The 22,286-nt window shown below is 36.3% G+C and overlaps 1 protein-coding gene and 1 long non-coding RNA gene across 3 annotated transcripts in view; one reads left to right on the forward strand and one right to left on the reverse strand.

The window, feature by feature from the left end:
• Nucleotides 1-22,286, reverse strand: part of LOC128670004 (uncharacterized protein) — a 91,978-nt gene that overhangs the window by 2,684 nt on the left and 67,008 nt on the right. Inside the window, exons 3-4 of one of the 2 annotated variants that reach the window (XM_053745317.1) lie at nucleotides 19,409-19,445; nucleotides 166-276 (exon numbers count right to left, since the gene is read on the reverse strand). In XM_053745317.1, coding sequence (XP_053601292.1) covers nucleotides 166-276; nucleotides 19,409-19,422 — 125 coding nt within the window. In that variant the 5' untranslated portion in view covers nucleotides 19,423-19,445. The remainder of the gene's footprint in view (nucleotides 1-165; nucleotides 277-19,408; nucleotides 19,446-22,286) is intronic. The other variant, XM_053745318.1, reaches the window with a different exon arrangement.
• LOC128670005 (uncharacterized) lies at nucleotides 7,607-9,567 on the forward strand. Its single transcript, XR_008404716.1, has 3 exons — nucleotides 7,607-8,155; nucleotides 8,733-8,842; nucleotides 9,152-9,567. It is a non-coding gene; the product is annotated as an uncharacterized LOC128670005 (long non-coding RNA).

Consider the following 22,286-nt stretch of genomic DNA (forward strand, 5'->3'; position numbering starts at 1 on the left):
TGTGTAGGGTAGTTTCTAGTCCCAAAAAGACTTAACGTCAGGTCAGTCGTGAAATCACGGAATTTTTACGCTGAACTTCGGGGCGTTGCAGCCTAGAACGAAACCACAAGACAAGAAAAGACTTATAGGATTTTTGCATACTCTGTGTTTGCAAGTTGTACTAACCTAATAGTTCTTCTGGCCTCATCGAGGGTGTGGGCCTCTAGAGGGTCCGTGAGTGAGGCCGCGAGAGACACGTCCGGCTCCGTAGGGCTATTCAGAGCCGACTCGCTGCGGCTGGAACAAAAGAAAGTTTTCTTACTTTACTTATAGTACAAACATACACACATATTTTACTGCCATCATAGTAGTCAAAGTATGCACTCGACATTCTTAATAGAGGAGGTTGAAACCTGCAAGTGTAACACTGACAATGTTGTTATATACACAAACTGAAATTAAACTATTTTCATGACTTTGTACGCGCGTAAACATTCCGTTTTACCCATTACCCGTGGGAATTTCGGGAAATTCACTAATAGTTACTCGACGCAATATTATTTCTCGTTATAAAAAATATAAATAAAATAGTCATTTATTCCAGTAATCTTGTTACAGTATAAGGCTAGGACTTCCCAGTGAGTAATCTGCATCATTAGATTGAAGTACTCGAGATGGTAATGACCTGCTACTTCCTTAAAAGTTTTACATAAAGACTACAATTGTGAATGTTAAGTAAAAGAAAATTCTCGTTAAAAAGACAATGTATTGTCTTGTCTCTAAAAGTTCCTGCTAATAAAAAACATATATAAGCATATAAAAGTTATATTATTTATTCTGTGTTCTTTATGCATACACTCATTTCAAAAAGTCTGCTATCTCATCTGAGCGTAATCCATCCTTCCTCAGGATATACATCGGAACCCATTGGCAAAGTGTACTAACATCCTAAATCGTACCTAAATCATACAGCTTATCTCAATCTAAAAAGCTAATTGAACCAAAACTGGTACATACTAACAAATGGTACATCTATTTCGGCTAAGTTGTTTGTGTTCCAACTCAATTTTCCTATCGGGAGATTAGCCCCAAACAAACTCGACCAATTCGTGCCTCGCAATTTATTACCGTTAATAGGTATTGATTGAAAGGCCAGGGCGAAATGGAACCGGGATAAAAAGGACCTGGGGTGAAAAAGGCCTTCCATTGTGCTGGATTGAGTTGCGAATTACTAATTAAAATGTTTTTGTTATCACATCAATTATTTAAGGATTTAAAAAAATACTAGCAACCCGCCCCGACTTTGTACGCGTGTAATGTTTGTTATGAAATTTGGTACACGGCCAGACGGCCACGGGTAGAATATAATCTGGCTGGACTAAAACAAAGGGAATTTAAATCCCGAAATTCCCACGGGGGCGAAGCCCATTTTAAATGATAAAATATAGCCTATAGCAATCTTGGATAATGTACCTTTCTAATGGTGAAAGAACTTTTGAAATCGCTTCGGTAGTTTCGGAAATTACCCGCCTCAAACATACAAACTCACAAACGCTTACCTCTTTATAATAATAGTATAGATAAGCAGTTAGTTTATTTGATAATAGACAGGCTGTAAAGAGATAAAAACGCTCCTGTCAACTTAGAATTGCAATTTAGATCGTATGTCCATAACCTTAATATAAACACATGTTTATTAAGGTAATTATGGTATAAGATGTAGCTTGCCATCTCTTATCCGTCGTGTTGTTGCTATATTGGTGTCAGACCTTATTAAAGTCACCTAACATCATCTGACATGACTTATACGGCTACATACCGCCATCTAGTGACACACCGAACGTAAACTAGTGTGCAGGTAGTGAGTGGTCTTTGAAAACTATACATATTAATTAGAATAGAATGGATACAAACTCGCGTACGGCCCGAACCTGGGACCCTTCGATTCACAGGCGGACGTCATAAACAAAGGATCACCACCGCTACTTGAGATAAATAAATTATAAGTTTAAAGATTTTTCTCCTCTTTTGAAGAAAGAGGGTACATGCAGGCCTAGGTCATGCATATAAGGGAGATCATTGGATACAAAAAGCGGGAGATAGTCTAGATTCTCGGGTGATACGGCAGGTGTTGAGAATGACGGCCTTCTGGATCAGCGTGAGTATATAACTGAACACTAAATAATAATAATTATTATTTTATTATTTATTTAATATTAATTATGTTTCTCCTTTAAAAAATTCACGGCACTAAGGCCTTTGAGAGGATTTGGGTCCTACACGCAGAGGCCCTTTGGAAAGTTTTGATGTTGTGTAGGTTTCTCGCCAAAACCCGCTCTCAGATATACAAATCGGCGGGAGTGTGAACTACTGCAGAGTAATGGATACAAGCAATGGTCTATGGAATGATATTTGGATGGATTTAGAATGGGCTATTGCAAAGAGTAATAGTTATTATTATAGCTTCAGTTCCCGCTGTCGCCCATGCCTTATCCCACAGGCCATAAGCTCGTATGTAACGCACCCGTTACTCAACTGCCGAAGGCTGTAATTTCGCAAGGTTCCTGGTTCAGAGGCGGGTTATCGTGTGATTACAGCCGTAATCTCTTGTCAGACAGCACCAGATAAACGGACATTCGAATATAATTGTAGGTTATGGTGTGGGAAGTTGTGTAGTATGTTATGAATTCACTAATACATCTATGGCGTTTAGGGTGCGTTGCAGTCAATTTGGATGAACGGTTACGCAATTTTATCTAAACGACGGCGGCGAAGCAAAGGGTACAGTTAACGTCAAAGTTGACTGGTGCAACCCACTCTTATTGAAGTTAGACCGTCTGCTATACATCTGTAAAAAGTGCATCAAATTTCATCCAGTAGTTTTTGCGACAGACAGACAGAAAATTCTAAAAAAGAAAAAGAATGTTTTCTTCTGTTAGTCCCTTAAAGATCCCCCATAATTATTTTTCTGTAATATCTCCTATGTACAGACACAGTCCATTTATAGCTTTATTATACGTATAGACATATAAATATTAATTAATCTAGCAGGTATTTGTGGGTTTACGCCGTAAACCGACAAATACGTAGGGTATAAATGCCTGACCATGCGTTTTCCGTCCGGGCCTGGCAGAAGGGACAACCTGGCAAACAAAAAAGTGATGGCTTGACGTTGTCAAGGATATATATATGACTATTTACTACCCAGTATTAGAATTTAAAGAAACATAAATAAAAGAGTAGTATCAAAGTTAACCATTCAACAAAACAATGTTCTTGTGGTCAGGAAAAATTTAAATATTTGGTAATGAGACTCGATTGGTTTCGATAGTTACACTCTGAAATAGTTTAAATCACTTAGTATAATAATTATACTACTTGATGTTATTATTAAAAGTTTTGATATAGCCAGGTATACCTTTACATAAGTAGGTAAGAGAAACCCGTGAAAAAATACATAGGTTAAAAAATTACTTACCATAATATCCCAGCCATATTTTGTGTATTTTGTGTACTCGACAATTAATTCATGATGAGTGTTGACAATTGATAGACACAAACGTTACAATAGAAGTGGTTTCTGATAAACAGATAACGATTCTATGAACCAGATTATGAGCTTATTAACGGACTGTTATTTAACATCCAATTAGATACGAATTAAATATAATTGAATATTCTGCAAAAACCACGTCAGTTTTGTTAATTCATCCTACACGGGAAAATGAAGTTTGATTCGTGATTTCACTATACATCCAAAAGATATTGTATAAAATATATTACTTTATGTAACCGTTATTTATAAGCCGTTATTAAAAAAAAATGTTTTTGTTCAGGCAAAGAGTGATAGAATTTTTTTCCACTATACTTTTACTTAAAAAATAAATGAATGCACTTTTTTCACAGCTCAGTTCTGTCACCAAACACCGTTGCACTGACAGAGGGACTAAGGAAGTGGGCGGTTGGTCGGCGCTCCTCTCCTTCGGGCTCCCCTAGGTGCGGCTCCTCGGTTCACTGAGCCCGGCCCTGGGCAGGTGGCCGGCGCACTTCCTGACTCCTGACATATGTTTGAATCAGTGGCGTAGCTACATTATTATATGGTGCGGGTAAAATTTTGAGGACCCCATAGAATTCAGATTTCTGACTCACGCTTGGAACTAATACTACCTTTAAATCTAATATATGAAATTGTCGTGTAAAGTTTTAGTCACCAGAATACTCCGGAACAGCTTGAATACTTTTGATGAAATTTGATATTCAGTAGGTCTCAGAAAAGGTTGTTATCTATTTTGTATACCCCTATGTGATATGGGTGGTCAACCCAAGCAAAGCCAGGACGGGCCGCTAGTATCACTATACAAGTCTACATAGGTTGGTTAGCCGGACCAATAAAGGTCGCAGCGTCGCAGTTTGTGATGTCGTGTCAAATGCCTTTAGGCGATTTGAATAAAATCTGATACCAGTGGTAACAACACATTCGAAAAAGATAAAATTAGATATGTGTCAACCCGGGCATAAATAGGATAAAATGTTTTTTTCGGCGTAAACCTATGAAATGGGTTTGCGACTGGGCGTAAACTGGACATACCATCTCTGGTCGCAGTCCAACTCCGTTTACCGACTGTTTCCAAATTAACCCGTCACTAAATAGGGTTGTCAACTTCTAAAATGAAAGCCACTAGGGGCAGCTTTTAGAAATTCCTTTTTCGTTTGACCTTTGATGCAAAAACGAACGTGGATATGTTTTAACTAGACATGGCTTGGGTCTCTGCAAGCTCTTAAACATATGAATGAAATTGATTTGTTTTTTTTTTTTAATTAAAAGATGGAGTGGACATAGTTTCTTAACAATATTTCCAAACAGAGCAAGTAATTTAGCCAATGTGTAACAAACTTTCAGTTTTTTGATTATTTTAAGGGTTTAAGGAGCTATATGGTACATAACTATATCGTTGGTTGAGTAATTTGAGCGCAATGGAAAACTCTTTGAGCTCGGCCGCGACCCCGCGTTGCTCCCTCTGTAACGAGCATACAACCTGGTGACATACAGACAGACGGACAGCGGAGTCTTAGTAATAGGGTCCCGTTTCAGCCTATGGTACCCTTGTTTGCCGTGGACTGTATTATAAGTAAAAAAGTAAACTGGTTCTTCAAATAATTTGAATTTATTTGCGAATAAGAGACACGACATCGAAGAAAATTAAATACGAAGTAATGTGAACGTCACAATGTAATGTCAGAACTGTCAAAAGTCAAACTGACAGTAATTTTCTTAAATTTAATGTTGCATTGCCAACAACCCTAAAGAGTATTTTGAATTGGAACTCATACTGGCAACCCTACTTTCAGCGCACAAAGTTCGTGTTTGGTTAATTAATGGATTTCATGTGGATAAAATAGTGGATCTACTAATTTGACCTCTAACTTGGCTCTGCGCAACGAATTGTTATTTGAAGCTAGCTTTATGTTATTTACAAGCTTTTGCCCGCAACTTCGCCCGAGTTTTATTAATGCGTCCGCTCATAACTTATTATTGTCGATATCTTTGGGATCTAAGCAACTTATCTCGATGAAACCTCTATCAGGATTTAAGTTAGACCTTCCGCTACACAACTGTAGAAACCGCATCAAATTCCATTTAGGAGTTATGCGTGCGCAAACATACAGACACACGAAAATTAAAAAAAAAATGTTTTGGCTTTCTACAAGACCCCATAATTATTATATGTTATACTCGTCCCTATAATAGATTAAATCCATTTATCAACGTTCATTGTTAGATCTACATATTTTTGGAAATGTTTAACGAAATTTCTTGCACTTTTTCAAAAGTTTACAGTAATTGTAAGAACACACAACAATACTTGTCACATCCTAGAATAGGACCGCTCCATAACCTCCCATGGAAATTGTCCCTCAACTTTACAGTTGAGAGACAACAACAGCATTCCCAAAGAGGGTTGAAATAAGTTGGTCCTAGAACCTGTAACCGGAAACACTCTCAGATCAGAGAGAGAGAGAGAGAGAGAGAGAGAGAGAGAGAATGATGGCCCTGACCTGCTTAGCTTAGAGTAATGTACGAAACAGAGCCCGCAGGCAGACACACGTCAACAGTAACATCGCTGAATAAGTAAATCGTGGTTATGAAAAGGTTACATTGGTTTTGCATGCAACTTGGGGCTTGTTTTTGGTGATGAAAATGTTTGAACTGATCAGTCACATACTCTATCTAATCTGCGCGTTTTCCCGGTCTGGAAGGATTCCAGCCGTTAAGCGTTGAAGCTAAGGGTCCGCTTCTCACTTTTTTAGTCTCCACTTCGCACAAACGCATCGGCAAATGAAAGTAACATACGTGGCACATACGTTTAGCCGTTTTCGGCGTGCAACAAACTAAATTCTACTATCTTACATTTTACAAATTCATCCACTGAATAAAAACTTGTCAAACTGTTAAACTACTCACAGGCAGCATTATTAATTTAACATACTCAACTTTGTAATAAAAGACAAAAAGTTAATTTGTCCGTCGCAGTTCGAGTTCAAAACTCAAAGATTACTGTAATGTAATATATGACAGTATTCCAGACATTAACAACTTTACATATTTTACCTATTGCTAACAACCTTCGCACAATGATTTGGTGACACACTAATTAATTATTCAGCTAATTGCCAATATACATCTAGTTCTCTACTCAGAAGTGGTACAGCCAGCGCATCAGGTATCACGAAATAACAAATTGTATGAAGTCATAAGGTGCTCATCACAGCATGTTACAAAATGTTATATAACACTTGATATCAATGACACTCTTTTGTCAATATTGTTTTTAAGAAAAGAGACGACAAATGTTTTATAACATGTCGTAACACGCTGGGTGGGAGCAAGATTCCTGAGGGAGGTGCTAAAGCCTGAATTTGCCCATGACCTCCCAGAACAATCAGTCTACTTTCCCGTTCGGTGAATGTCTCGGGAAGATTGCAAAGACCTATTTTTAGGTCGCACTATATCACATTCACGTCCAGAGCGGGTTACATGGTGTGAACGAATGTACACGTACATTACTCGGAATTCAATTGATGGTAGTTAGTTTCATTAGGAAACCAGTATCGAATTTCTCTATGGCTAAATGTTCTGTGGCTCAGGGCTATAATTAGCTACCTGTCGATATCGGACATCAAAGTTTTGTTTGGCCCAAGCTAATCAAAACTCGAGATGGACTCGAGTTTGCAAGCTCGAGCAGCGATAGTGGCAGTTAAACCACACCCGGAATTGTCGGTCATTGGATAGGCGACCAAAAATGTATTATCTTGAACTCCTCCGGGAGACCTATACTCTGTATCCATCCTTAAGGAAGGCTAGAACCAAAGCGGGGACATTAAAATGGCTGATCTGATGTTGACAACAATATGATAATGATTTGCTAAAGTCGGAAACGGAAATGATAAAAAATTGAGAAAAATTGTTTCTCTACCTATAAATATTGTTTATTGTATAATCCATCGATAGTGAAGAATCGAAGCGCACGGTTTAAAACATAAAATGTTTTATTTCTACGTTATGGTCAGTATATTGGAAAATTATATACAGTATCTATAGGAGTGATTTCGCGATAAATAACGAAAATGTATAACGGTAAAGACGAAACATGCGTATTTGGAATAAGTCCTCGAGCAGAAATATTAGAACTAAACATTATTTCGTATTTCGCACAGCAATGTTGTGGAGAATGGTGGCATCAAAGAAAATATAAAAATGCAGATAAATTCAGAGACTACAGAGCAAACAATTGCAGAGAGATCTGCATAACCTTTGCAGCTGCAACTTTGAATCCGATATCTGTCTGTATTGCGAGATTTATTCGTATATTATTCGTTCCTTGTATTCGTAGATTTCCATGTTTTGAAAAATGATAATCTGGAATCGGATTCAAGATTCAAATGCTAAATATTCTCAGATAAGGTGCCTTTGGGAGTTACCACTGTGGAGTAAACAACTTAGTTTATATTGGTAAATGATACCCAAAAGCCCAGTAAATATTGAAGAAGAATAATTTATTTTTTTAAAAAACACCTTATAGTCATGTCTCATTGCTCAGTAGCGCTCCGTTGCGACGACGCACCACGTTGTAGGTCCGTCCCTAACCGCCCTGCTATACGGCACAGATCTAACTAGGTAACTTCATGTAAAATATAATACCTAGTAGTTTTAAATGTGTGTATACGTGTTTGATGTCGGCACAACATTGTAACATTGTACCGTAATGAACATTTTTGTATGTATGCAGTAATTAGCCATGTTCATGAAAACAGAGTGCATAAACCAGGTGAGTTCATTTGGTATGCATTAAAGAGAAGCCTGCAGCGGCTCCTCTCATTACACACTCATTCGTGATCACATGTGAACTTTAACATATGTGATCGTCCAAATCAAAATGGACCTTATGGCGTCCGGCACTTACGCCATTATTGCCGTTGTTTTGTATTCGAACAACGGCAATAAAGACCTAATTGCCAGCCGCCATAAGGTCCCTTTTGATTTGGTCGGCTACATATGCGTTGGTCCTTGAAATGTCCCACTAATATTATAAAGAAAGTTTGTATGTTTGTTATTTCTCGCTCAAACGGCTGGGTCAATTTTTTTTTAAATTGTTATAACTGCTGTCGTGCATGCGTTTTTACAACAACACAAAAGAGTAAGATGTACAGCCGCTCCTCTCTCTCACGTTGCGTATTAACGGTTCCTTCCGCAGTCATTGAGCGTCGGAGCCCAGGGTCCTATTTTCTTTTGCTACAGCACGAACCGACATATTAACCTCAAGGCACCAACCACTAAAGTTCTACGATTATTTTGACGTGTACGGTAAGGGCAATTTTTGTGGATTTTTTACCAGAGATACATAAAAAAATATATCCACTTTTGAGTGCCTTTTCAGTTTTGGGTGGGTAAAGTTAGTATTAGAATCCTCGATTCGCGTTAATGGAACGTATGCTATTGATGATGAAATATGTAGCATACAGTTTCAAACACCCAAAAAGTTGTGTTGAATTTTTATGAGACGCAAGAGGTTTCGTGTGAAGTTTCAACTTGAATTTAATTATTAATATTAAAAGGGCTTGTACGGCAACTGTTGTACTACATGTTGCGAAATAAGTATATCTTAATTTTTAGGTTACAAAAAGACTTGATCCTTGAACGACTCGTGTATCAATCGACCACCAATTGCTTCGCTTCAAAGAAAATATCGTGAGGAAACCTGGACACTAGTTGATAATTTATCAACTTGTGGGTGGAATGGGTGAAGACAATGGCAAACCATATCCAAGGTCGTCGATTGTAAGGAATTCAAAACGCTCTTTAGATTCCAAATTTGTGATGTTTTGTAAAATATTAATCTTAAATTGTAGCGGACAGGAACTTCTATGACTCGGTAATAAAGGTTATAATGAAAAGATTTTGCATAGTCTTGTCATGTTCACCACAAGACCTTGGGCGGGTTAAACGATTGGTATCTTAACCCGGCAGTGCGATCGGTTTTATATGAAAATCCACTTTCACCGCTCCTCACCCGAGCACAACCATTTCGCTTTCCCTCAAGAAATATTAAAAGTGAAAACCGTATCTAATTTGTTGCAATTATCGCATCACACGGATCACATTCTTTGCATATGTAACTCAACAATATGCTAAAACTGTTGAACGAATGCTAATTCGACTAGACGGGAGGCATTTGTGAAATCAAATCTATGTTGAATTGTACGAGGTAAAAAAAGCAATAGACAACAACAGCAATCCTTTAGCGGATCCTGGGCTGCTGAGGAAGAAACCGAGAAAAAGAGAAAGACAACAACAGCAATGCCTATGAAAATTTTAGTGATAAATGATTGATCTTTAAATCTCAGTGGACACTTCAAAATTTCAGGGTTCTCTTTTTAAGATTTTCAAGCAGAAAATAACCCTGGAACCAGTTGAGTACGAGGGTAAAAAAAAACACATAAGTCAACTAGATTGAGTTCTGTGTTAAAAAAATATGGATTGGGAAAACTTCTGTGTAATATTAAGTTGTACAGAAGATTATCTTATATCTTATATTTAAATTATTTAAAATCCTTCTCGCAGTTTAAATGAAGCCAGCTACCGAATAAGTCTACAAAATTACATATGCATTAATAATGATATCATCTGCATATATTCTTGTAGTTTGTATTCGAAACACTTTCATTGACCACAGATTAATAGAAGTGTAGAAGTAACACTATAGATTTAATAATATATATACTTATAACGCTGCCCAGTTCCTAATCTGTCTATTAAAGAGTAGAAATATCATGTCTCATCCGTACTTTAAAAACAAAAAGTAGCCTATGTTTTAACGAGAGTAATTAACTACATGCATATCAAATTTGATCGAAATCGGTCTAGCCGTTTAGCCGTGAAAGTGGAACAAACAGACCGAGAGACTTTCGCATTTATAATACTAGCTGCGCCCCGGGGCTTCGTTGCAGAGGGAATTACGGGATAAAAAGTACCCTATGTATTATTCCAGGCTATATTCTACCCGTGTACCAAATTTCATAACAATCGGTCTAGTAGATTTTGCGTGAAAGAGTAACAAACATACACACATACATCCTCACAAACTTTCGCATATCCTCATCTGTATTCTATTTATTTAGTTCATGCCGCGACTGAATTATGTATGCCGAGAAGGTCGCCAGATAGCGCTCGCTACATATTCACCGCACTTACACGAAAAGCCCATCTGTCACCGTGTAAAGAGTTACCTACGTCTTATACACTTTGCTGACTTTTACAAGGCTGTGCTATTCGTGTAGAATCTGGCAACAAATATTAGGTTTGTAAGTATGCCAATTGCCAAAAAAAATTAATAATAGGGTAGTTTAAAAAGTATCCTGTATATTTCAGGTCTACCCGTGTACTGAATTTCATAACAGTCAAGTAGATTTTGCATGAAAGAATAAATATCATGTACACATCTTTCACAAACTTTCGCATTTGTAATATTAGTAGGATTGGTGTAGACAGAGCCTTTAGTTACGAAATTGGACTTAGATAAGTAAATAAGTTTTTCGCCGTGGTAAATAACAATTTTCTTTAGGCTTTAGGGTGTAAATATGTACATTTGTGAGTGAAAATAAATGTTGCCCTAACGGGTTGAAAATTGTGTTAAAGAATTGAAAGATTCAATTTGTCAAAAGTTAGATCCCACATAGGTAGATACCGTGTACCGTACTATACACAAAAGGCATTCTATCTACATACATATGAAATGAAAACTTTCGATCTCTGTGCTATATACTCGTCATAGGAATTAATTAATCATATCCGCGCGGATTTGAATTGAGTTTTACACTGAGTCTTACAAAATCGCAAAGCCATCTTTATTGCAAGTAATTAAAAAAATATAATATATATTATTTTATACTTACAAAATTTGACATCTATTAATTTATTATTAATTAACTAACTTATTATGACACATATATCGAAACAAATATAATAATATACCTGAATATAAACGTACATAAAATATAATAAACACGTGACAACATCTAAAATAAATAACAAATAAGCAGCGCCCGCCAGGGTCCTTCACTGTTACTATTTATTGTAAACAAAGACCTGTATAAAATATGTCACAAACTTGAAGTAAACGTGACGGTTACAGCATATAGAATTTAAAATTGGGTTCTAAACATTTCATAATAAATATGGGCTTTGGGGCATCATAGCCGAACCAAGAAGACGCAAGGACGAGAGGGCGAAGTTTGAAATTTGCCGTGAAGTCTGGTTTTTTAATCCCCGACGAAGAAGGAGAGTTTACGTTCAATGTGTCTGTGTATCTGTATGTCTGTCCCTGGCATCGTAGCAGCCAAACGGCTGAACCGATTTTGATCTAGTTTATATTATTTGTAAGTGAATTGAGAGTGTTTTATACAGCTATGTTTGGAGAATGTATGTTCAGCCTTTTGGAAATCGTCAGCTCTTTAGCAGATCAGAGGAATCAGAATCGAAGTTTCTTGCATTTCTAATTTAGTTTTTATTGAATAAACTATAGAACTGATGTACCGGACATTAAAAAATTCCAATGTCCATATCGACTGTAGCATTTGTATTGAGCATTGTTGGTTACGCGTTGCGTCATCGTGGCGACATCGCCTTCCACAGATAAGGCAATGTCGTGATGTGCATGCATTATTTTATATTGAAAATAAAATTATAAATCACTAGATGTTGCCCGGGGCTTCGCTCGTGGCTTCGTTGAGATAATATATAGTCTTATTCTTGGATAATGTACCTTTCTAATGGTGAAAGAATGTTTGTAATCGGTTCGGTAGTTTCGGAGATTACCCGCCTCTAACATACAAACTCACAAACGGTTAAGCGTTTTTTATTATTCTTTATATACGATTAGTATACATAATTTTATTCACCCGGTAATAATTTAACAGATTTAATTTATGTTAATAGTTACGCTTTTATATAAATAAAGTTACGAGTTATTGCGACTCATTGATGATCAATTTCAACATTTAACGTAAATATTAAATTAAACTGATGATATTTCAAAAACTACAAGTATACGCTGTTAAAACCCAAAAGTTTAAAACAAAGGATCCAACCACACACCGCACAAACTGTAACAATTTGCCATAAACAATATCAGAAACAACACCTTGACCTCAATAGTGATCTGAAGTTCAGAATGTGCTGATGAATGGACCGAGTTGTACAAAGGATTAATAGTGCCAGTGAAATAAACGACAAGAATTGATTATTATACCTAATTAAGGCTTTTTAGCAGCACACTAGCGCCACCATTACAGTTTTATCAATATCTTTTATTTATTAGCGAATTATTAGTCACACTGGATTGTATTGATACAATACTCTTTATTGCACCAAAACTGAAATATACAAAATAATATAGATAAAGAATTTCAGCTGAAACTATATATTTTTCTATAATACAATTTGATCACAGTTGTCTGAACGGATTTTCATGGCCACCATATTCGTTTTATTTTGTAGGTAGTCTATATCTCTCTTTCTATATCTGTTTACATTCGGATCTTGGGACTGACTAAAAATTTAACCTTAAAATTTTGACTATTCGGCTGTGATTTTATAAACAACCGCCTGCCAAACTTCAACCCTCCTTGGGCATGATAATGTTGTCAAGCCAAGGCTGTGTCCACTAGCTTAATGGCGAAGAATCAAAAAACCGTCAGCGAAATTCCTTTTTTGGCAACGCTATATTTCTATCTATTTAGACGACCTCGGTGGCACAGTGGCTAAATGCTTGGTCGGGTCATGATGGAAAATGATCTTTTTCTGATTGACCCGGGTACTGGAAGTTTACCTATATATGTATTTGTTATAAAATATAGTACCTTTGAGTTAGTATCCCATAACACAAGTCTCGAACTTACTTTGGTGCGTTGAGGCTAGCTCAATCTGTGTGATTTGTCCTAATATATTTATTTATTTATATCTATCTATGTAGTTATTAGATCAAGTTCAAGTCAAGTACTTAGTATCCTATTTTGCAAGCTTTTATTTAACTTGCAATGTAACTGAAATCTTGCAACTCAATTTTGAAGCAGATATCTCCAATCGAATGAGCTGAAATTGTATATGCGTAAATTTGGATGGCAATGCATTATTATGATAAGTATGACCTGATGATGCATCCAGGAACGGCTCCAGGCGTGGGAACTCCTCAAGGGTTTACTACACGGACTTGATTTTTAATGTCACACATAGAATGCAATTAGATCTCTCTGACGACAATCTCAAACAACTTATTGAGTTTTTTATTTAGACTGTTATATTTTGTTTATATAAGTAAGCTAGATGTTGCCAGGGGCTTCGCTCCCGTGGGAATTTTGAGATAAAATATAGTCTGTAGCAATCTTGGATAATGTACCTTTCTGATGATGGAAGAATTTTTGAAATCGGTTCAGTAGTTTCTGAGATTACCCGCCTCAAACATACAAACTCACAAACGCTCACCTCTTTATAATAATAGTATAGAAGTATAGATAAAACAAACAATTTACAAACATACAATTTTCTAACAAGTACCTACATGGTTCATAACCAAACTGTTCGGGTGACAATGTCGTCTCCATTACTAATTAACTCTAGCATAGTCTCGGATAGTGATTAATAGCACATAAGGTTACTAACAAAGGCTTGTGGAGCTTATCTCGTGCTAATTAATTTAGGACCAGCAAATAGGGTGATTAACGTCAGGGTTCCGTCCTTTATCTTCTACATACATTATATCAATAAGGTTCGGTTGCACCAGTCAACTTTGACGTTAACTTTAACATCGGCGGCGCACAGCTTAAAGTCAATGTCAAAATTGACTGGTGCAACTCACCTTTAGTAAATATTTTATGGAAAACCTTTATGCTTTTAGCTGAGGTCAAATTAAACGCAGTGTAAAGTTTCTTCAAGCATAGCTTGAATATTTTTTAAGTTAACGACCATGTGGTTCCCGTCTCAGAATAATACCTATCTATATGCTCTGGTGGATGTCGTCTAAGAGCGACAAAGTTTTGATAGCTGATAGGCTAAAACAGCATTTCCAAAGAGTCAAACAGGCGACCGATCATAAAATCAAAGCTTCATCTTTAAAATTACAATGTACATTTTTACGCGGATCCCTGAGAAAGACTGTCTCTACCAACTGTCTATACCACAGATAAAATTAATATATTATTCTTTTATCTATGGTATATACGTAAGTAAGCTAAATAAATATATATTCCTAATAGATGATGCACGGGGCTTCGCTCCCGTGGGAATTTTGAGATAAAATATAGCCTATAGCAATCTTGGGCAATGTACCTTTCTAATGGTGAAAAATTTTTGAAATCGGTTTGGTAGTTAAGGATATTACCCGCCGATATTATTATTATATTACATACAAATTCAAAAACTCACATGCACACAAACTCACAAACTCTTACCTCTATATATAGTATAGACTTCAGTCTGATATGCGTGCCAATGGTCTAACAACTAGGAATACCGATTAGGAAGGTATAGTAAAACTCATTCTCGTCTTCATTAAAAGTTTAAAAATTGCATTGACAGCGCAGCGGTCGAAACGCTCTGCGTATCACCCCCGTACGAGACGAAAAATTGGGAAAGCGGAGCCTTGGCTTCGACGCTCAACTGCTGAAAAATGCAGGAAAACGTCCAGATTAGAGAGAGAAGCACTTCAGAGAAGTACTTTTGGGAAGTCCAATCAAATTACGTAGATGAATCCCTTGATCGATCGCCTGTTGCGATTTCAAATGTCAAGTACTCGTAGTTATCGGAAAATCAGTGTTGATACGGAGCGCTCGTCAGTATCCATTATAGCACAATGATTGCATTGTGTTCCTACGAATTGAAGACTATATTGGACTAGCTTTAGCACGCGGCTTCGCCTGTGTGAATATCCCATGGGAACACTTATTTTTCCGGGATGCAAGTAGCGGGAACATTACCCGACGCCCTTGTCCACACTTCAAACTCGGTAACAAGATAATAAATACAAGATATTTTGCAGTGTGCTCTGTGTGACAAAAAATCATGTTCGTGCAGTAAACTGTTAAGGAGTTCCCATATCTGGAGCTGTTCCTTGGTTCACCATAGGGTCATAAATAAATAAATAAATATAAAAATTCCACCCGAATAGACATGGGACATATAGATATACATAGTTACACTGCAAGTTAATTAAAAGCTTGTAAAACGAAGATATTTCTTTATTAATAGATCTAGGAATTATAATTAGATTACAAACCCATCTATATAGGTGTATTAAGTTGATTAATCGAAATACAATATCAATCCACCTTTATGCAACGAATTCATAATCTATATTGATTGGACGTCATGATCCCAATATAATCCCAGTTATTGAATGGGATGGCTATGACTAATTCTGGAATATATTAGTCCGTTACAGACGAGCGTTTTTAACACATTCAATTGAAAATTCTGTAATAAACAGTAATGGCAAACCTAGCCGTCATGATAGGCGACAGTCATGTTCACTGACTGACTACGTATGTATTACTATTTCTTTTGGCATTTCTTCTCAACATTGGTCGTTTCGAAATGCCAGTAGTGTAGTATTTCGAAAAATTACTATATAAAATGTGATGTGACAAAGTGCGTTAATATTATAAATGCGAAAGTAAGTTTGTTAACTCTTCATGCTCTATCTACTCAACCAATCTTTTTGAAAAATAACTGTTGTCGGGGAAAACACACGCGGGCGAAGCTGCGGGCTACAGCTAGTTACTTCATACATACTTTGAGTTTGTGTCTATAGGTTATCGCGCTATTGGAACAACCACTTCTGAGTAGAAGAAAGAAAACTGTGTACTGTGTGTTTTTTCAGCAATATAACAAAGTACGTATACATAAAGTACATTGTCAAAAAATTTACTGAAACATATTATTATTAGCGGTCAAAAGGCTGCGTTACGAACGCAAATGTGAATCGGCCAGCTGGTAATACCTACTGATTAGTACCAATTGATTAGTTTGGTATAGGTTATTTATTTATTTATTCATAAGTACACAAAACAGTAGGTTATGTAGGTACATGCACATACAATATATGAAAATTACATAGTTTCTACGAATTAACCAAACTGACCAACAATATGTGTTAAATTTTGCTCAAATCAAAATACAAAGAGAAAATAACTTAAAGATAAATCTTGACAAAACCAATATAATGCATTTTAGTCAAAGACCGCTTGATACGGAAAATTATAAAATAGAATATCAAGGCCATGTGTTGAAAGAAGTTGACTCAACAAAATTTCTAGGGCTAACTATAGATTCTAAATTAAACTGGAAACCCCATATAGATGGTCTTAGTAAAAGACTTAGTAGTTCGGCGTTTGTACTATTTAAACTCTCAAATGAATTAAACATAAAAGCGCTTCTTACAGCTTATCATGATTTAGTGGAATCAATACTTAGATATGGAATATTTTTTTGGGTTTCCGAACGAGACACGTAGCGGGAAACGGAAAATTGAGATGAGAAAAATACGAATTTGAAACATAGTAATAAATAAATTTTACCAGTCTTAGAATACGCAATAAAAGAAAAACTGAAATTTTACTTCCGTTTCCTTTTAAGGACGGAAATTCACGCGTGTGAAGCCGCGGGCAAAAGCTAGTACCAATATATATGTCCATGATTCAGTATTCACCACAACAGTGCATTGACCTTATTTACGTGCTTTCCACCGGGAAGCTTTTAGCTTGCGAAGCGCACACGATGGTGTAACAATTCAATCGGCCTACATTGCGTAAATGTCTCATTTGCAAAACGGACAAGTCTCTTTGTTGCCAATAAAATGCATTGCTTTATGTCACAGTTAACAGTAAACATCAAAGTATTTTATTAACACCGAAACACAACAGTGCAAGCACTGCTGTTTGGCGGCAAAAATAGATTAGAGTGTGCTACAGTCAATAGCATATCAACCTAACCAAATTCATTGCAAACTCGTCGTGATTACCGCGCCATAAACGTTTATGCAGTGTAAGTTAATGTGCTGTCGACTGTACCGTGCAGACGACCAGTGAGAATCTACAAAATTCACTTACAACGAAAATTTTAAATTTACATTTTCATTACAGGACAATAACTCTGATAATATTGTCGATTACTAATTACCCTTCCGGTGCAGGAAAACATTATGAGGAAACCTGCACACTGGTTGATGAATGTGTGTAAAATGGTGAAGGCAACGGCAAATCACTCCATTAATAGTATCAAGTAAGTCGTTGTGAGTGTTTCATTCGACGTAATGACCACGACGAAATATTATTATAAGGAAGAATTATCTTCAAAAGTAAGTATTTAAATACAAATTGGCAATACAGACAAAAATAAGTACTAGTAATACTGCTGTCGATATTAATTTTTTTTTTAAATAAAGATTAGCTTTTATGTTTATTTGCTTAATCTAAATTGTGTATTAAAAGAGAACTAAGTGAAAATCGTTCATTACGAACTAACTTAAGTGACTTGTTATCTACAGATTATGCTTGACAAATAGAAGTTTTACATTTGTCGTTTTAAAAATGAGCTGGACAGACGTAGCCATTTATTGTAACGCAAAATCTAAACTGGAATCAGAACGGTAATTGTTCCATTTAGCTTACCGTAACATAGGGTTCCGTAGTCAATGATTTTATTTTGTTAAAATTATAATTTTTATAATGTACAGTGTATTTAACCTTTAGACAAGCCAAATTTTTAATTGGACCTGGATAATAACCTGGATAATTTGGTTGGACCGTCAACTTCAACTTTTACAGAAAAACGTAGTAGTTGTTAACGGCGCGCAGGTTAAAGTCTACGTCAAAGTTGACTGGTGCACTTCACACAAAGTATGCAATTATAACAAACTCAACCATCATAAAATACTAAAATTTTGTACAAGATGTCATTAACATAAACGTATATTTAATGTAGCTTACGAAGTCGAGCAGGCATATCTTTCTTTGCAAGATTTTAGCAAGTTTGTATAGAATGCTATCATCCTTCATTATATCGATACTATTTATATTCATGTCATTTTTATCAGAGTTTCAAAATACAACAAGAAAGGACAGTATTATCCTACCGTTTATCATGGCACTCACGTACAGGGTAAGTATATTTACCAAAATGGTAAAAATATTGCAAGCCAACATCAATATTTATCACAACTAACGTCAGAGATTGGTCCAACCACCAATCTAATCCATAATGTGGATTCCCTAGGGGTTGGCCGTCTACTGTTGGTCCTGAGAAATTGGTTAGATAAGGAGATGCTCGTACAAATATTTGATGTGATTGCTTGGCAGTTTATAGGTACGTTATGTTGTTTATCTTTATCCAACTTTAATATTATATTTAATAGACAGTGGTCCAATGTATTCTGTGTCAGTCACCTCGTACGACAGCCATGAGTGGATATGGAATTATATTTTAGGGCGGAACCACACGCCGCTGTCCAGTGGTTTTTTATTTTCTATATCTATAAATATCTTAATCCTTTCACGGTCGTTGATAGAAGTTTAATTGTTATTATGATGGAGTTTGTATACGAAGTGTTCTGCAAGGGCAAGAGCTGCTCGCGGCGACGACATTTAGACAAAATGGCGTGTTTTGCGTTTTTCCGCGCGGGTTAACGTTAACGTCAAAGTTGACTAGTAGACTCAACCCACTCTAAGTTTCACAGTGTTGCAATCAAAAACACAGGTTACGTATCCTAACAGTTGAAAAAATACAAATTTGAATTTTCAATTACAAGTTTGGATGGACAGAAACTAAAATAGAAGCGCACAGTGTGTGTGTTTCGACTTTTGTTTACTCTGTGTCTCTCACCTCTCCGAGTCCATGGCGCACCCAGCTTGGAAAATAACTGTAACAAAACAAAATTATTATTTCAACTGTTATTTCTACTCTCTCTCGTCTGAGCCTATTCCCGTCTGTTTCCTCAGCCGTTGTACGTCTGTTGTCAATATTATACCACATACATTACGTTCTTCCAAAGATTTCATTGGTGATCATTGAAGTATTATCTAGCAAGTCGATCTTACAAAACATAACGTGAACATAACACTATATACTATATACAACGCGACGCAAAGTTTGGAGTGGTTCGTAGTTTCGATCGAATGACACATTCGATACTATTGAGCGATGCAATTTTCTGAACAATGTACTTTGCTAATAACATAGCCTGCGAGGGACCGATTTTGTGCTTCATTGAAACAGCTTAGAAGTTGTTGGTGTAAGCAGGGCCGTAAATAGGGTTGTGCCAACGGTGCAAAGACCACAAAAAATACCTACAGATATTATATAAAATACCTACAGCAAGCCCATCTCGATACGAAATACATCCATGACGACCGTGATTGGTTTTTGATGAAGGAACGGCCATTTTCTTACAAATGGCAGATGACGGAGCTTATTGTTGTTCATTAGATAATAAACGATTTTTTTTTATTATTACTGCGGTATTTTTTAACGAGTGAGTGAATGTTTAGGCTACTGTAGTTACCCGCAGGGTTTAACCGTAACATATTCAATAAAAAAACAAGTTGCACAACGGGAGTGGCGGCGGAAGTGAAAAACTTGAATATTAACGTTGTGCATTTTTGACGTCTTACGAATTTTCGATCAGGTCACGTGTCCTGATCCGAGTTTAATATTTTTTACCCATCACAAAAGGTGCACAACGCCGCTAAAGAAGTGTTCACTTCAAAAACCTAGACGCACGAAACGCTAGTTACGGCATTGGGTTCACTGTGGTAGATAGCGATGTCGTCTAACTTTTTATACTGCAACAACATAAAAAAGTTGGGACGTCTTATAATTTTTTTCAGTTTTTTATCAATTCGAGCTATTTTGTTACACGAACAAATAAGATTATTTCAGGGGATCTCTTATCTTTTGCTGCGGATTTAGTTCAATAGAAGCCATTTAACAGTTTAGGTAGGAATTTTCTTTTATATGCTGTTGACAAAATACTTTTTGAGGAGCTCAATGGCCAGTGGTTAGCGCGCTCGGTTTGTTATAGTGGCGGTTAAGATACTCCCACAATGGTCGGTCTTTGGATGGGTGACCTAAAATATATTGTCTTGAGCTCCTCCATGCTTCGGAAGACAGGTTGGTCCCGGTTGTATTTGCAGTCGATAAAAACTCGCCAATCCGCAATGAGTATGTGAAAATTCTCCGCGCTTTTATGAATTAGACCACAGACAACGGAAACCTCGAAGATAAAACCAAGTGGCATGATAGAAACGAGTTAGAATTGTTAGAAATAGAGGAACAAGTTGGCAATAAGAGCATTCGTATGTACCACAACTAGGGGCGTTAGGGTTGCCAACATTTAAGTCTTGAGATCAGTACCTTCATGGCATTTCGTTTAACGTTAACTTCAACTTAAATTTATTTAAAACGGTATAGGTATGTAAGCGTAACAGACAGACAATTTTTCATTCGCATTTATAATATTAGTACGTAAGTATGGTTTACTTTTACAAATATTAACTAATGTTGAAGTATGTATATGCTTACAAAACGAAGAAAAAAGAAATAAAAAAATAATATTCGGATCCATAACCCATGGCCTGGCAACCCTAAACATAGCACGGATGCATTGTGTTGTAACAAATGGGATCTGTTTTATTTGTTCTAAGTAGTTTTGAATTTAGAAAAGGTTACATAAAATAGAATAAGTATTTTACAAAAATATCATTTTTGACACAAACTTTTATCGTATTGTAAGAGAGATATTTATTGCATATATGTATTGTAACAGGATTTCTCAATTATTTTACTTGGTCACCAATAGATATTTTTCAATTTTACCATCGTCGCAAAGATGGAATTTTTGTCTTTCTTCGATGATGGTTTGACCAAGATGAGCCATACGACCAACTGGATTGATGAGTTTTTAATAAAATTAGATACCACCGGGGCCAATAGCTTCCGAATTACAAAAGAAGCTCGACGTTATTCATTTTTAGTCACCCACCCCGAGATAGACCAATTGCGACATTACCAGGCTGAGCGAGCTATTACGCCACTAAGCTCCTCACTCTTTCTATTTTGTTTCACAATAATTCACAACAAAACAGGAGTGCAGTCTATACGTATTTAGTTCCATCCAACCATTTCCCGCGATCGATTTTTACAGTGGGAAGCCGTTTGAAGGTTTAATTACCAGTTTTATGATTCGACAGACCAAGGGAATATTCAATACTTTCATTATATTGTCCATCACACAAGCCTAATCCGGCCATGCAAAAACATATTAACACAAAATAGGAATTATTGTTTGTATGCAATAATTAATTACGTCATAATTTATCATAAAAAATGTCAAATTTCATCAAATGTCAATTATGTTTGGGTCGATCAAAAAACTCTTTAGTAAAAACATTATTTATATAGCCACGTTTTTAGTTCTTTCAATAAAATTCTTACGAGGCATAGACATAATTCCTTAATTAAAGATCTTCACGCACAACACATAGCTGCTATTGTGATATATAAACTAAATAGTATTTGGAATTCGAGGTAGAACAATTCGATCTTGATTACAAGTTCCTCTAACATAAATGTCCCTGGCTCTTGTAAATAGCTGATAGATACATTTTAGCACATTGTGTTAGAACATAATCGTATATCAAACTTCAAAACCTATAGCGCCGCTGGATAAGATTTTAGATAAAATTACCCAAAAGCTAATTCT

The sequence above is a fragment of the Plodia interpunctella genome, chromosome 5 (genome assembly GCF_027563975.2).
Source record: "Plodia interpunctella isolate USDA-ARS_2022_Savannah chromosome 5, ilPloInte3.2, whole genome shotgun sequence".
Lineage (NCBI taxonomy): Eukaryota > Metazoa > Arthropoda > Insecta > Lepidoptera > Pyralidae > Plodia > Plodia interpunctella.